This window comes from Genypterus blacodes, unplaced genomic scaffold, assembly GCF_046128005.1.
Source record: "Genypterus blacodes isolate CSIRO-AG114 ecotype Tasmania unplaced genomic scaffold, CSIRO-AGI_Gbla_v1 ptg000061l_1, whole genome shotgun sequence".
Classification (NCBI taxonomy): Eukaryota; Metazoa; Chordata; class Actinopteri; order Ophidiiformes; family Ophidiidae; genus Genypterus; species Genypterus blacodes.
In genome coordinates this window covers 2960723-2974707 of record NW_027466873.1, presented here as the reverse complement: position 1 = coordinate 2974707, position 13985 = coordinate 2960723, and the positions used below count along the sequence as shown (strand labels likewise).

General features: G+C 42.3%; 1 protein-coding gene and 2 long non-coding RNA genes across 3 annotated transcripts in view; all 3 read left to right on the top strand.

Annotated features, from left to right (window-relative positions):
• mvb12bb (multivesicular body subunit 12Bb) overlaps positions 1 to 2968 on the top strand; it is a 32525-nt gene extending 29557 nt beyond the window's left edge. The window contains exon 10 of the mRNA XM_076154325.1: positions 2615 to 2968. Coding sequence (XP_076010440.1) covers positions 2615 to 2656 — 42 coding nt within the window. The 3' untranslated portion in view covers positions 2657 to 2968. The remainder of the gene's footprint in view (positions 1 to 2614) is intronic.
• Positions 2969 to 3189: 221 nt separating this feature from the next.
• Positions 3190 to 6202, top strand: LOC143003563 (uncharacterized). The gene is made up of 3 exons (XR_012963882.1): positions 3190 to 3316; positions 3888 to 4069; positions 5238 to 6202. It is a non-coding gene; the product is annotated as an uncharacterized LOC143003563 (long non-coding RNA).
• Positions 6203 to 6787: 585 nt separating this feature from the next.
• On the top strand, positions 6788 to 12350 carry LOC143003518 (uncharacterized). The gene is made up of 4 exons (XR_012963878.1): positions 6788 to 7820; positions 8246 to 8375; positions 8459 to 8794; positions 11811 to 12350. It is a non-coding gene; the product is annotated as an uncharacterized LOC143003518 (long non-coding RNA).
• Positions 12351 to 13985: the final 1635 nt, after the last annotated feature.

The window sequence follows — 13985 nt, the reverse complement described above, 5'->3', positions numbered from 1 at the left end:
AATTACAGCCGCGCCGGAGCTGATGAAGTAAATGTGAGATAGTGTAACACACAGGATTTAGTGAAGTGGACGACAGCACAAGATTAATGGCGGGGCCAGGCTGATGAGGATGAAGTCACAGCTTAGCTTGATAATTAGTTTCCAAGTGGAAACATCCCTCACCATTGTGTTATTTTTACTTCTCTGCTCTTGTTATTATCCTGCGATGATATCTGCAGAACAAGAGGGGAAATATACTCACTGATGCTCTCACAAATAGACATCACAAATATTGCTTAGAGGAAATGATGAATGCATTTCTTTATAAGTTACAGTATGAATCTAATGTCCGGTGTGTTGGCTTTGCAGAGAGCTGCCATGGAAGCCGTCGCTCTGTAATCCTCTTAGATTGAGATCCCAAGAACAGAACTGCACCCAAAGTTCTTTTGAAGAATCGGAAAGAGTTTCTCCCTGGCTGCTGTTGTCCAGAAGAGGTCACTGTCCCCCCCGCCCCCACCCCTCCACACACACACCCGTGGGAGCCTTTTTCCTCTCCTCCTGAAGTAGAAACACTTTGTGCCCCGGCTGTAATTGCCTAATTTCCAGAGCCATTAAAATATGGATCGAAAAGAGCTGTGCTTTCTGAAATTAGACATATGCACATGTAATTGAGGAAAACTGTTGTAATCACAGATAAAACCATTTTCTAACAGGCATCACTTAAGCCACGTCTCAGATGATGTTGGTTCCAGCAATTAGGCATTCTTTTCATTTCCCAAATGACTCGCAAAACTTGCGGATATTATAATTGCTTTTAGCCACGCATATCTAATTTGTGTCTTTTTAAGTGTTAATTAGTAAACGATTTAAAGTGACATCTTTATGTAGTTTGCTCTGCTGAAAAATGTTGTTGGCGGCTGGCTAATGATTTTCAGAGGGAGTATACTCGGGTGGAGAGAAGTGTGTGTACGCAGACATGACAAGGTTTTCATTAGCACCTATGTGTGATGGGTTTTCAGCGTTTGTGGGGAGTTTGCGTGCACGTGTCTACGCTTGTGTGTGTGTGTGTGTGTGTGTGTGTGTGTGTGTGTGTGTGTTTCCGTTTGGATGCAAGGAGAGGACAGTGGTGTGTACAGGGGTGTGCGAGAGGTGTGAGAGGGAGAGCTCCAAATAGAGGTGGAATTAATGAAGACAACATGTCACATATTTTTGGCAGTGGAGCAGGGACAGGAAATGAAGCTCGGCTCGTCTGGGTGACTGCCGCCCATGTTCTAGTGTGTCACTGTCCTGTCAGCCTGTGTGTAAAACTGGCAGACATTGATACATGCTCTCCCTGATAACACCCCATTCCCCCATCCATCATCCACACACACACACAGTCACACACGCACACACGCACACACACACAGGATTATTTATTTACCGTGCCAGATGTTGAGACTGGATTTTTTTGTGCGGTGGGGGGGCAGAATTTCTTCACAACTAACAGGCTTGTGATATGTGACAGGTTTTGGGTAACTTGCAGCTTCCTTCAAGTAGATGAAAATCAGGGTAGGTGGTATTTTGATCGAGAGGGAGAGAGAGAGAGAGAAAGAGAAAGAGAGAGAGAGAAAGCAAGCCCCCCCACTCCCCCACTCCCACCCCTGTTTCAGCTATTGTGCTTCTATTGTGCGGCGTGGAAACTTACTACAGTGATCACGCAGCATCCCCTAGTGCTGTGTATGAGTAATGCACCTCCCTCACCTCTCCATCACTGAGTGTGTGTTGTTGTTGTTGTTTGTTGTAAGCTGTCATGTCGTCTTCTTAGTGACCTTGAATGATTGTTTTATTCAGTTCAGATGCTGATCCTTCGCCGATCATACAGATCTAAACTAATCAATGTCAAATCTTTTCTTTGAAGTTACAGAGCTCCCACTTCTGGTAACTGTTGGTTACTACAGTACCTTTAGACATATTCCATTTTGCACATTTTGTGTTGTTAATCTGGTCTCATATTTGGGTCAGTGGCAAAATGGGACAAATAGCTTAGATAAACAGATTAAATAGATAGTTTTGCACGGAATCTATTATATTAATTTATCTGTTTTTGTTTCAGTACCAAAACCTCCTTAAACCTGAAAATAAATATGAGGGTTAAAATTATGAATTAAATGAATAATTAATCAAGTAAATAAATTGCACTTTTTTCTTTTGTTGTTTTCTTTGCAGATTAATGCGAATTATCAATCAGTTAAGCGATCTGTCAGATTGAATTTGCAAAGCTCATTTCCAACATAAGATGCAACTCCTTTGATTGTGTGAAAACGGCAGAATTAGACATTAAAGCGGTCATTTAATGATCAGAGTTCAGCTGTTCGGCCTATGAAGCCAGATCATTCCGTGCCTGGCCAGCAGAGGGCAGTGTTTGCTCATACTTCCCCATCACTCACTGCTGTGGGGGCATTTTAGGCCGGTGGCACTTCTCCCAGCAAAAAGTTTTTAATTTACACTTCAGTATAATAGTCAGTTCAGCTGGTTGTTTATTGATCGATGTGTGAATTTTGTCTTATAGTAATGTTTTGTTTGTATTATTTGTCCTGTTTTACTTTTTGGGAATGTAACTTTTCTACGTTTGCTTTGTGTTTTGTCCATGTAGTTCCATTATAACTTCAGCGCAGAGCGAAGCATCGCCCCCTGACCTCCCCACCTTCCTACAGGACAGGAGACAAACACAAGGAGTCTTCTGATGGACACAAAAAAAGACAAAAATGAACTCATGAAATCAAAACAAACTTTGTGGTATATTTCTGATTCCTACAGTCTAAATGTCTGAGTAACTGTAACACCGTCCTTTTGACATGTTGATATTTTAACCTTAAATTTGCACATTAAATTTTTAGGAAACTTATCCATCTTGAAAGTGACTTTTCAGTGTGTGTGAGTGCCATCACTTAGACCGTCTCACACTCATCCAGGGCTCAGAATAAATCTGATTAATTAACCTCGTGAACTGCAGTTGATGAAAGTATGTTAGCTGTGACTCACAGGGACGCGCTGACAGCCAGGCATCATCGTCGCGACAACGGGGAATAGAACCAAAGCGTCATTGCACAGGAACAGAGGCACTGATGTTCCATCACAAAGTTCATCATGAGCAGCGTGAAGCAAGAGTGATCAGTGACGCCCCCACAACCCCCCTCCACCCCCACCCCCCCTCCACCCCCACCCCTGTGCACTTTATCAACAGTGACTCCTCAACTGAATCATGTATTCAAGAACAGAAAAGGATTAAAATTCCACTTTGGAACGCCTTATTCCTGCATGCATGCCTGTGCAGAATGGGTTTGAGATGGAAAAGGTGAGTGTTTCCTGAAGGTTTGGAGAAAATGTGTGTTTATTGCAGCATAACTTGTGGCGAATTGTTATGAAACGTATTAAAATGTAAAGGCTATTACAATTTGTATAAGCTCTTAGTGTTCCAGCTCTTTATCGTCCAATGAGAAGCTCTTTTTCACAGCTCCTAATTATCCCAATGTCCAAACCGCCAAAAAATCGTGAATTATTAATTGGTTAATTAGGTGTTATTTCCTTTTAACAGATTCAACAACAGTTCTCTTTGCCACGTTGCTGTGGAGTGATTTACACTCCGATACCATCCTCTCACTCCTGCTCACAAGTGTCATTTCCAACTCATTACACTGTCACGATCTGTTTGCACGTGTTTGTAGGTATAATTAGTCGTAGAAAATTACTAATGGGTTAATTTCCCCATTGTTAATGAGACTTTACTCCTGCTAAGTTTGTGAACTCCCGGAATCCGGATAAGCAAAGTTCCTAATAGCTTGCGGTGTTCACAGGTGTGTAATGAGGTGTGCGGCAGCTGACAGGCCTGTGCGGGCGTCAGTGCTAACTCCTCTGTTCTGCTGTAGGAATCAGAGCGACGGTCTGAGGAATCCTCTGCTGATAGAACAGCTTTCACGCTCCTTCATGAAGGTGACACTCATGTCGGTGATGCCCGTGAGCACAGTGACAGGCTCCTCGCGGCTGTACAGAAAGTGCACGCCGTATGCCATATGTAGCCGTATTCCCACGCAGATCCTACATGCAAAAGGTGATGTGTTGTTAACTCTCATCTGTTTCCACCATTACAGTCTTGCTCTTTAGAGAACGAGGAGGATTGTGGAAGGTTTGATCTTTTACTAATGAACGGTGTCTGAAAACGCAGCGGATCCTCACTACAAAAAATCTGTGAAAAATCTCCATCTTATCACCGTCGATTTTGTTAATACATGACTCCTAAAACGATATTTTCTTCATTCAAGTCAAACTATAGAGGCTGCATACCTCCACCAAGGCCTAACTCTTTAGTTGCTTTTTTGCTATAAAGACAGACACATCTTCATCACATGTTGTATTGTTTAATCAGCACGGTCTTAGTTTCCTGTTGGTCATGCTTGCGTGTTTCTAACCAGCCACACTGTAAATGTGACTCCAGGCCCATAATATTTTAATCCACCTGATCAACATCTGGATCAATATCTGGATCTGATCTGATCTCGTTATAAGGCTTTGTCATCTCGGTGACATAAAAAGGAAAAATAGGCAATTTGTCAACATTCTTTTCAGTCAAATGTGAAAGAAAGTGGGGGAAATAAATCCTCGACCTGAATCCAGTTCTGGATTTTAATCTGCCTCAAAATGAAATGGCTTTTCTCTCTTAAGTCTCTCTCTCTCTAACAAAAGTGAAAACAAACCTCACTGTTGTTAGTTAAATAAAAATCTTCCAGTGCAGTGAGATCAATTCAACATGTTCCCAGTAAAACTCAGCTTTTTTAATCAATTTTCCAGATGTCATTTGTCTTGTTTCTAGTGCATCTATTTGTTTTATTCTATCCTGTGTGAAGATAATGACTTCTAAAAACAAAAAAAGTTTGAAAACATTCATCCCCACTCAATTTTCCTCCATAGTTCATGAAACCGGATAAGATTGAGATTTAAATGAATTTAAATTGAATTTTTAAGATTCAGCTAATGTGTAAAATTAACATCTTTAACATTTAAGGCATTAAAAAAAAAAATAATTTCTGTAAAATACTGCTTTGCATTTTAATGAATTTGTTTTTTAAAGTTTGGTCTCTTTTCAGTCTGATGGAATACTAACTGTGTGTGTGTGGCAAATTGTTCCACAATGTGTGTGTGTGTGTGTGTGTGTGTGTGTGTGTGTGTGTGTGTGTGTGTGTGTGTGTGTGTGTGTGTGTGGTGCGAATACACTGTTAAAGACTGAACCAAACATCCTCAGGCGTGCCTCCAGGAGAACATGGTCTCCAAACCGCAACCAAAGCTACAACTCTGACCAGTGAACAACAAACCAAAGGAGGTCTGCAATAGATTTCTTTTACACCTCAGCTCAACAGGTTTTGTGTTTTTTTAGAGTTTTCCTCCTTCTTCATTTCCTCTTGTCTGACCTGGTAGTGTTTCGCAGTAACACACACATAATCTCATAGGTTCTCTCATAGTGTGTATTTATGTTCACGAGGAAGCTGGAAGCCACAATTTGGGTTTTTTGGATTCCTCAAAGGGAAACGGTGCAACACATCTGTGCCTCTCCTGAACATCCACACACAACACACAAGCAGGAGGCAATGTTCTACTCATCTTCAGACCTTGGGATGGATCATTTTCTTTGCCTGTTCCATTTTGCGTCTCTACAGGTTCAACCCTGGGTGAGAATTCCACTCTAAAAGCACCATGACTTTCTAAACCGATCATCTGACTTGGAACTCACGCAGATGAAACCTCACATTAGCTTTAGTTGAACTTAGAAGTTAGACTTTGGCATTTTCATGGAACGACCGCTGTGGATTTTGGCCATAAATTTAACAGCGCAGTCACGGAGAAGGAAACGCTTAAGGGCCCATACTGAGAGGAAGAATAGCTCCTCCAAAGTACATATGAGCAGTGCGTATTACATCCAGAGAGACAATCTGAGCCTATCCTCTAACAAGAGCGCCACTGACTAGAGCTCATACCTCCACCAAGGCTGATAAAGCCCACAACTAAAACAAACATATTTTTTCTGGATCCATCTCTGCAGCTATTAAAGCCGTACTTATATTTTAATAATAATAATTTCATGACTTTCAGGTAATTTCTGTTCAAACTCAGCCACTGACTTTGTTTTTGTATAACTCTTTATTGTGTATCCTTTGATTGAAAGCTTCTCTACATGAAGTTGTAAGTTTAGTGAGACACAAATATGTTCACTGTTATTAAATATATTATTATGGTGTTTTTCCCTGAAACATCTGGATTGTTCATGGATCTCTTTCCTATCGTAACGCATCATCCTTTTGTGAATGTTGCAGATCTACATGGAGGCATTGTAAGCTAAAAATAGAACCAATACACTTTAATGGTTCACATTTCTATTTGAGAATCCAGAGCATTTACGTTTAGCTTTTATTGTGACGTGCATAACCTCTATGTTGTGCTGTTGACCTGGAAACTGAAGTCCAACTATCTCCAGAATGCTAAAAAAAATGTCTGTGATCTAGTTTGGCAGAAAATTACATTACATTACATTACATTACGAGCATTTGGCAGACGCTTTTATCCAAAGCGACTTACATTACATTACCACCCTACGCAGAGGGGGGAGCAATTGAGGGTTCGGTGCCTTGCTCAGGGGCACCTCGGCAGGGGCTCGAACCGGCAACCCTGCGGTTCCCAAGCGGAAGCACTACCCACTGAGCCACTGTAGTACTGATTTAAAGATACAGCAATGTTATCTTCTTCTATCCGGTTTGCCTGATCCTGATTGTGTGATCTTTTACCTTTGTATGAACTGATGAAATATTGGAAACTGCCCTTCTTGATATTTTTAAAATAGTTGAATCCATCAAGAGGATCCTGGGTTCACTGCTTGCTCCGACCTTCTTTCAAACTACATATACAGTATTTGACACAGCTCAGTATTACAGCAGTGTATTGTGCAGAAGAAAAGCCTCATGTCTTGTTTGAATCGGACACCTTTAAGCACACACAGTATCCACAAATCACTTCTTTCAGCGCGATCAGAGATGACTGCAGGTATCACTGCACGTCACATGTGCACCGTTTAGACTGAAGCTAATAACCAGTTGGATTTTTGGCGTCGACGGAGAGTGAAGCGGCGCGGCCAAACTCTCCAGATGGGCAAAGAGAACCACAACTCCGTCATGAGCGCTGCCCGCCGTCGGCCATCAAACGGCCTCCTCACATGGTTTCACTTTTCCTCTCACTCCGCTTTATGATATGGAAAATAATGATGATATTCAGAGACCGCATTTTGAAATTAAATGGGAAGCTGCTTTAATTTTATCCATGTAAGCTTGTGCAGTTTGTGTATTTAAGTATTACACATATGGTGGATCTGTTTCAAAGGCAGCTCGCTATCTCTTAAAACTAAAAGGCTCATTTTGTACTCGAACGCACCGCGGCGGCGCATGGAGGATTTGGCTCGCCGAGGCTGGGGTTGAAGTACAGAGCAGCAGATCAAAGCTCCACCCTCTGCAAGCCTGCCAGATGTCCCGTGGTCATTTTTAAACTCACACCCCGGCACATGACACGGAGCAGCGTGTAAGCATGTAGACAGAGGTGGATGGGCCGCTTGGAAATTGGAAAAGGAAGCCTGTATTTATGAGGTGGTTTGAGGCGCTGTGTTAAGACGGGCTTAGCCTGCCACTCTCCCCCTGACAGCCCTGCTTCCCCTGAGCTAGGGTGACCAGAGAGAGAGGTGAAGGAGTGAAGGCAGGAGGCCTGTCAAGACCCGGGCCAGACCAGACCAGACCAGACCCACAGTCAACAGAGCGGCAGGCAGGCAGGTGAAGCAACAAATCACAGCGACATCATCATTCAAAAGCTGCAGGGGCCTCGTGTGATGTTCACCAGATTATGTTTAGTCAAGAATAGACACCAGGTTACCACTTTATTAGGTACACCTGTACAATCTAAAGCAGTTCAGGATGAAAATCCTACAAGTCCAACCTTTTTTTAAAGCTTACGTTCAATGTTTTGTTGTTAATTCATCTCTACGGCGATTACCTCTACAGCGGAGCACAAACTGGTGTCTGTTGTTTGGCTAATTGGTTTGTTTGTGAGGAGAATCACTCAAAATGTGGTTAAATTAAGATTTTAAGTGATTTCTGAGCATTGCATATTACAGTACAGTACAGTATGTTGAGGCCCTTAGTGATTAGTGTTGTTCTTGTGTTGTGGTGAGAGCTGTTTGTAATATTCTGTTTTTCAGTTCATTCTGTTTGCCAGCGAGGGAGGAACAAGTGGAACAAAACTTTCCAACGTCACGATACAGCACAAGACACCAAAAGCTCCAAAGTGACGATACAGCAGAATCCTCCGCTGTCAGCGTCGCACACTGAGTGAGTATATGAGGTTAGGTAAGAGGACAAACTGGTGAGTCAGTGTGCACATTACACTTCCTAAATTCATTCCTTGTACCCAGTGCATGCTGGGATTGACTCGGCCTCACGTGATCCTGAACAGGAATAACCTGATGAGAGTGTTACCCCCCCCCCTCCCCCCCTCCATGTAAACAATGGGAGACACTGAGCCACACAGGTTGGAGGCAGTCAGTACAAACACTCACTGTGCGGCGAATTCCAGCAGGCTCTTGTGTCCTGGCCGACGTCATGGCGATGGAGGTCCCAGTGAGACGTACAGTGGGAGGTTGGACGCGTGGTCTTCACCGCAGTGCAGCCACCTTCAACAAGCCCCCGGGCTGGACGCTGAGGGGAGCAGCACATCAAAAACATAACCTCTCTCCTTACCTCAGCCAGAGGTAAGATGAGTGATCTCCCAGAGCAGGGATCCCCCCCCCCCCTCCTCCTCTTCCTCCTCCTCCCCCTCCTCACCGCAGCCCCCTCTCCCTCCCTCTCTCCTACAGAGGCCAGACCATGTGAGTCAAATTATCGTAATTGAGGAGGGATGGAGCCGGGTGTGAGGTGATCTCTCTCTCTTCATCCCTTCCCTCTCTCTCTTGCCCGCTCGCTCTCTCTCTCTCCCTCTCTCTCTCTCTCTCTCTCTCTCTCTCTCCATCCTCTCTCTGATTTTTCTGCACGTGTTGTGAAATGACCAGCAAGAATCCTTTTTTTTTTTCTTCTTTCCTTTACAACACAAAGTGCCTGTAACACAGAAATCAATTAACTCCTTTCAAGTCAGATCAAAGGCCCAATACACCGTCCAGGTCTTTCCACAACCTGCGGGACAATTAAGTCTCCGCTTGGACAGCGTCCAGACCTCACTGATGAGGGGAGGCTGCTGCCACTGGGGAGAGACGTGTGAAGTCCAACAAGCGTCGCCCTGATTTAACAATTAGCTGTGCGGTCATACAACAAGAGCAGAGGGCCATCTTCATTCATCAGCACCATGTGACAAAATGTGTTTGAAAATCGGAACATTTCTGCCAAACAAAAACGACTATAACAAGTTTCTTAATTGTTTCTAGAGAATTCCTGATCTTCCTGGAAAAATCTCACCAGAAACTTTTTCAGTTAAAAAAAACAAATAATTCAGAAAGGTCATTATTTAAAAGAAAAACGTAATTCTAGAACATCTACTATTTTTAATAAATAATTATATGTTATATATTTTTTGTTACGATTTATTGTTATTTTATAATTTATTTTATTATTTGTTATTATTGTTTTTACAGTTTTCTTTTTTTTTTTATATATATATAAAATTAAATATCTAATAATATTTTTTCAAGTTCAAATTTTCTGACTCATTCTGAAAATCTTTGGAAGAAAAGATGATAAAAAAGAACGATAAAAACGTTCTCCCTCTCTTTGTTTCTCATGTGAGCTGCGTCCTTAAAGCTACATTAGTTGTTTACAGCTTTGTCAGAAATGTTAAAATGAATACAAGCCAAATAAATAAGAAAACCAAGTCAAATGTAGTAAAAAGTGAGTAAATGGGACTTCAGACTCCAGAGGTGAAAGCTTGACGCATGGAGACAGGAAGTGCTCCGCCACGTTGGAGGATGTTCCTGACGTGAGTTGGTGCGCTGGTGGCACGGGACATGAAGCGGACGCTTTGGGGGCAGAGCGGTCCAGCTTTCGTCCACAGACAGGTGCACTGACCCCGTCCACCCCCGAAGGTGCCACATGCATTTTATTGGACATTTATGGCTGTCCGGCATTTTTAACGGCCACCTGGATGCAATAAAGGGCCGGCTCCTGAGCTCTGGCTGCCCAGAGGATTTCCCAGCGGCTCCCGTGGGACCGCTGGCTAGTTAAGATGTTTATTAAGCTGAAAGTGGTCCGGTGGGAAAACACGGCACTTCTGAGAGATTCGGGCCAGCAGTTTTCTTGTTAGTCGGAGCGCTCCCCGGAGGATTGGGGTTTCTTTTCCTTTCAAACCTCAGAGGGAGGACGGGGTCAGTTCACGGGGCACAAGCTGGACCAACTGGTAACTAGGCACATGAACCCAGGAGAGAGGGATATCTAGAGTCCATCAAGGTCAGACTGGAGCAGTTCCCATCTCAGAGTTACACACAACATAGCAGAGCAAACTTTGGATTTTTAGCTGAACGGATCCTTCAGCGTTCCACAGTAGAAACTTTGTCTCATTTTACCAGCAGCAGAACGTGTCTGTCTGTCTGTCTGTCTGTCCTGGGTGTAGTATTTGCTATTTTTCTCAGTCGTATTTGTTGTAGCTGTAGTATTTTTGACTTTATTATTCCTGCTGTCAGAGTTTTTTTCACATCAAGTCCTTTATTGTGAAGGTCTGGGGCCTTTGTGGCGTGGGTCCTGCTTGTGTTTGGCAGATCTTGACCCTACTAAGCTCTGCTGGACCTGCAGTTCAAAGGCTCTGTCTGCTCCGTAGCCTCCAGCGCTCCGCCCCAATAACTCCGCTTGGCTCGTTAGCCTTTGTTTTGCCCTCCGCATGACGGGAAACGGTCTGAGAAATGTTAAAAATGCATCTTTATTCCGATAAACGTTCCGTCCTCTTGCTTTTTTAAAGTTTTCCGCAGTGCCAAGATGCGGAGCGTTGGCTCTGAGCACGTCGGGCAGCGAGCGGCGATGGTTTGTGGAGCTCTCTGCCTAATGTTCATCACAGATTAGAAATGTTCGCCTGTGACAGACGCTGTCGAGATCTTCACTACCAGATCCACCCAGCTGCAAAACATCTGGTGGATTTCTACCTTTCTCTCTGAAGTGCGGCCTATTAATGACACACTCTAGGCCGTACATGTGCTCAACACACACACACACACACACACACACACACACACACACACACACATACACACACACACAAACACTGGATACAGTACATACAAGACACATCTAGTGTTGGTGGAAGTGAAAGAAAGACATACACGAGTGTGTTTGCCAAATTTTCTGCAGTTTGTCTCTGGAGCCATCAGTCATGTCTTTATTAGCATAGTTGGGCCTAAACTCGTTCTCCATATGCGTTTGTCATTGTAGGGCTTTAAATCACAGCTCGGTGTATGTAGATGTATTCAGACTATCTTTCAACTACTTTAGCCACAAAGTCTGAGGGCACACAGAGAATTTATGTGGGCAGTGAAGGTCTGTACTTGTTGCTAATGGCATATGTCCTGAACTCACGCTTTCGGCCTCCTGCTCACTTGCTTTTTGACAGAGGAAACATTATTTTTGTTGGGACAAATCCACTGAATCACATGATCGTCTGATGAAAGGTGCTGCAAATCTCGCCCCAGCTAGGACACTTGAGCTAACGACCAAAACAGACACATGCAGACACAACAACAAAGGCAGCGTTTCCTGAAGATGTAATGACATTCGCTTTTGTTTCTCCATGTTTAGTTTCCGTGTCACTCCTCCACTCGACACCTTCGCGTCAGACGCCGCACGCCGCTCTGTTGGAGAAACGTTTAAGGTACTGGAGGCATTCGTCAGGGAGAGTCGTCCCATAGATGTGGGCGAGCTTCTCCTCCGCCGAGACGTTTGGAGGCCGTGGTTTAATTTACTTTGCAGTAAGTTGTTCCTCATGTGTCCGATCGGCTTAGACGGACGCACAAGCTTGTTTTGTATGAAGTGAAACAGAAATGGAGGCGAGATCCCCACATCACAGCGCCGCAGGCCTCAGGGTTTGATGATGTTTCATCTGTGATCCAGCTAAATGTTTTCAGTGTAATCCTCGGTGAAGAGACGTCTTCTTTTAGTTTACCTCATGTCTTCTTAATTTGTTCATAACATACCATCACATTTAAACATATGTCATTTTGAGATAAAGGAAAGCATGTGTATGTAATTACAGTTCATAGTAAAGTTTTCAATATATTATTGCTTTAGTATTCATGTCTAGCTGACATAACCTAATTTAAACAATGACTGTGATATAAAGTGTGAGGCTGTAAATTGTGATAATTATATTGAATGAACTCAAAACAATAACTTAAATGTTTTTTTGTTTTATTCGTCTCTGTTTTATGATATTTACAGTTTATTTCTGATACATGAGCTGCACCATGTGTGTCACAGCCTCTGTGGCTTTCTGGGCAAGCCATGCAAAGCTCACAGTGTAAAAATAAGAGCTCTTTTGAATGTATTCAAATGGATATGCATCTTATTTGAAACTTTAATAATACAACAAATACACATGCACAATACAATAAAACACAACTCACCTTAAGGACACTTGCAGAAAAGTTTCACAAAACATTTTCAAGATTTATTTATTTTTTAGATATTCTTCAACAACTTCATTAAGAAAAAGTTTCAAACTGTGGCAGTAGAATATCATTATAATATATAATAATAATAATCTTCAATACTTGTATTATTATATGATAGTTCAAACGAATTTATCTACATATCTAAGGAGAGAGGCTTTTATTTTTAACTATTATGCTGGACAAGGTGCTGATTTCTTTATCACGTGAATTTAGCAGAAGTTTAGACAAATATTGATATTTCTAACAGAATCGAACCCTATAACATCTGGTGTTTATGTGATGTAAAACACTTTTCTTAGTACTTAGTATTACAGGGTGATGGAAGTTCTGTACTGAGGGAGCGCACCTGTTGTATTACCTGCTTTTATCCAGCAGGGGTTGCTGTTGTAATTCGGATAATGACGGGTGCTCTGTGAGTGTGCTGTGTGTGTGTGTGTGTGTGTGTGTGTGTGTGTGTGTGTGTGTGTGTGTGTGTGTGTGTGTGTGTGTGTGTGTGTGTGCGCGCGCGCGTGTGTGTGTGTGTGTGCGTGTGTGCGTGTGTTCGCTGAGTGAGTGGACCAGGAGCATAAACCTGACCTGATCCAGGCTCTGAGCTGATCTGGATGGGGTTCGTTCATCACAGAGGAGGAGTCATTCAGATGCAGGAGATTATAAACTGGAATAAATGTCATCACCAGGATATTATTGATTAGTTTAAGTTTGATCGCAGTATGAGTTGTCATTCTACTTTGTTAAATCTGTTTTTTGGTAAGAAAACTTGGTGTTTTTCTTAACAAGTGCATCTGAAAACTGGAACATTGGAGATTTTTGATGAATTTATATCTTATTATTGGCACTTGAGTGCCAACATTTCATCCTAAACTATGGGTTGATTGAAAAAAGTTGTATCTTTATATCTCATCTTAATTTGCTTTCAATAATTTGTAACAGCTACTCATGCAATTTACATGTGTAGTACGGTTCAGATATTATTATTCTCATTAGTATTTGTTGTAGCAGTGGTAATTATATTAATAACAGTGGAATTATTAGTAATATAACATTTATGTATTATCCGACTTTCTACTACATTATCTGTGTGTGTGTGTGTGTGTGTGTGTGTGTGTGTGTGTGTGTGTGTGTGTGTTAACAAACTGGACAAACGCAGACAAACAGTTTTCAGACTCAAATTTCAAACTTGTGTGTCAGCGTCTGTCAACAACTCGATAAATTTAGCAGTGGGGGAATAAAAAAAATAAAAAAAAGCTGAATCCAATAAATCAAAACATAAACAAATGTATGGTATTCTTGACAGAGCAGCGTT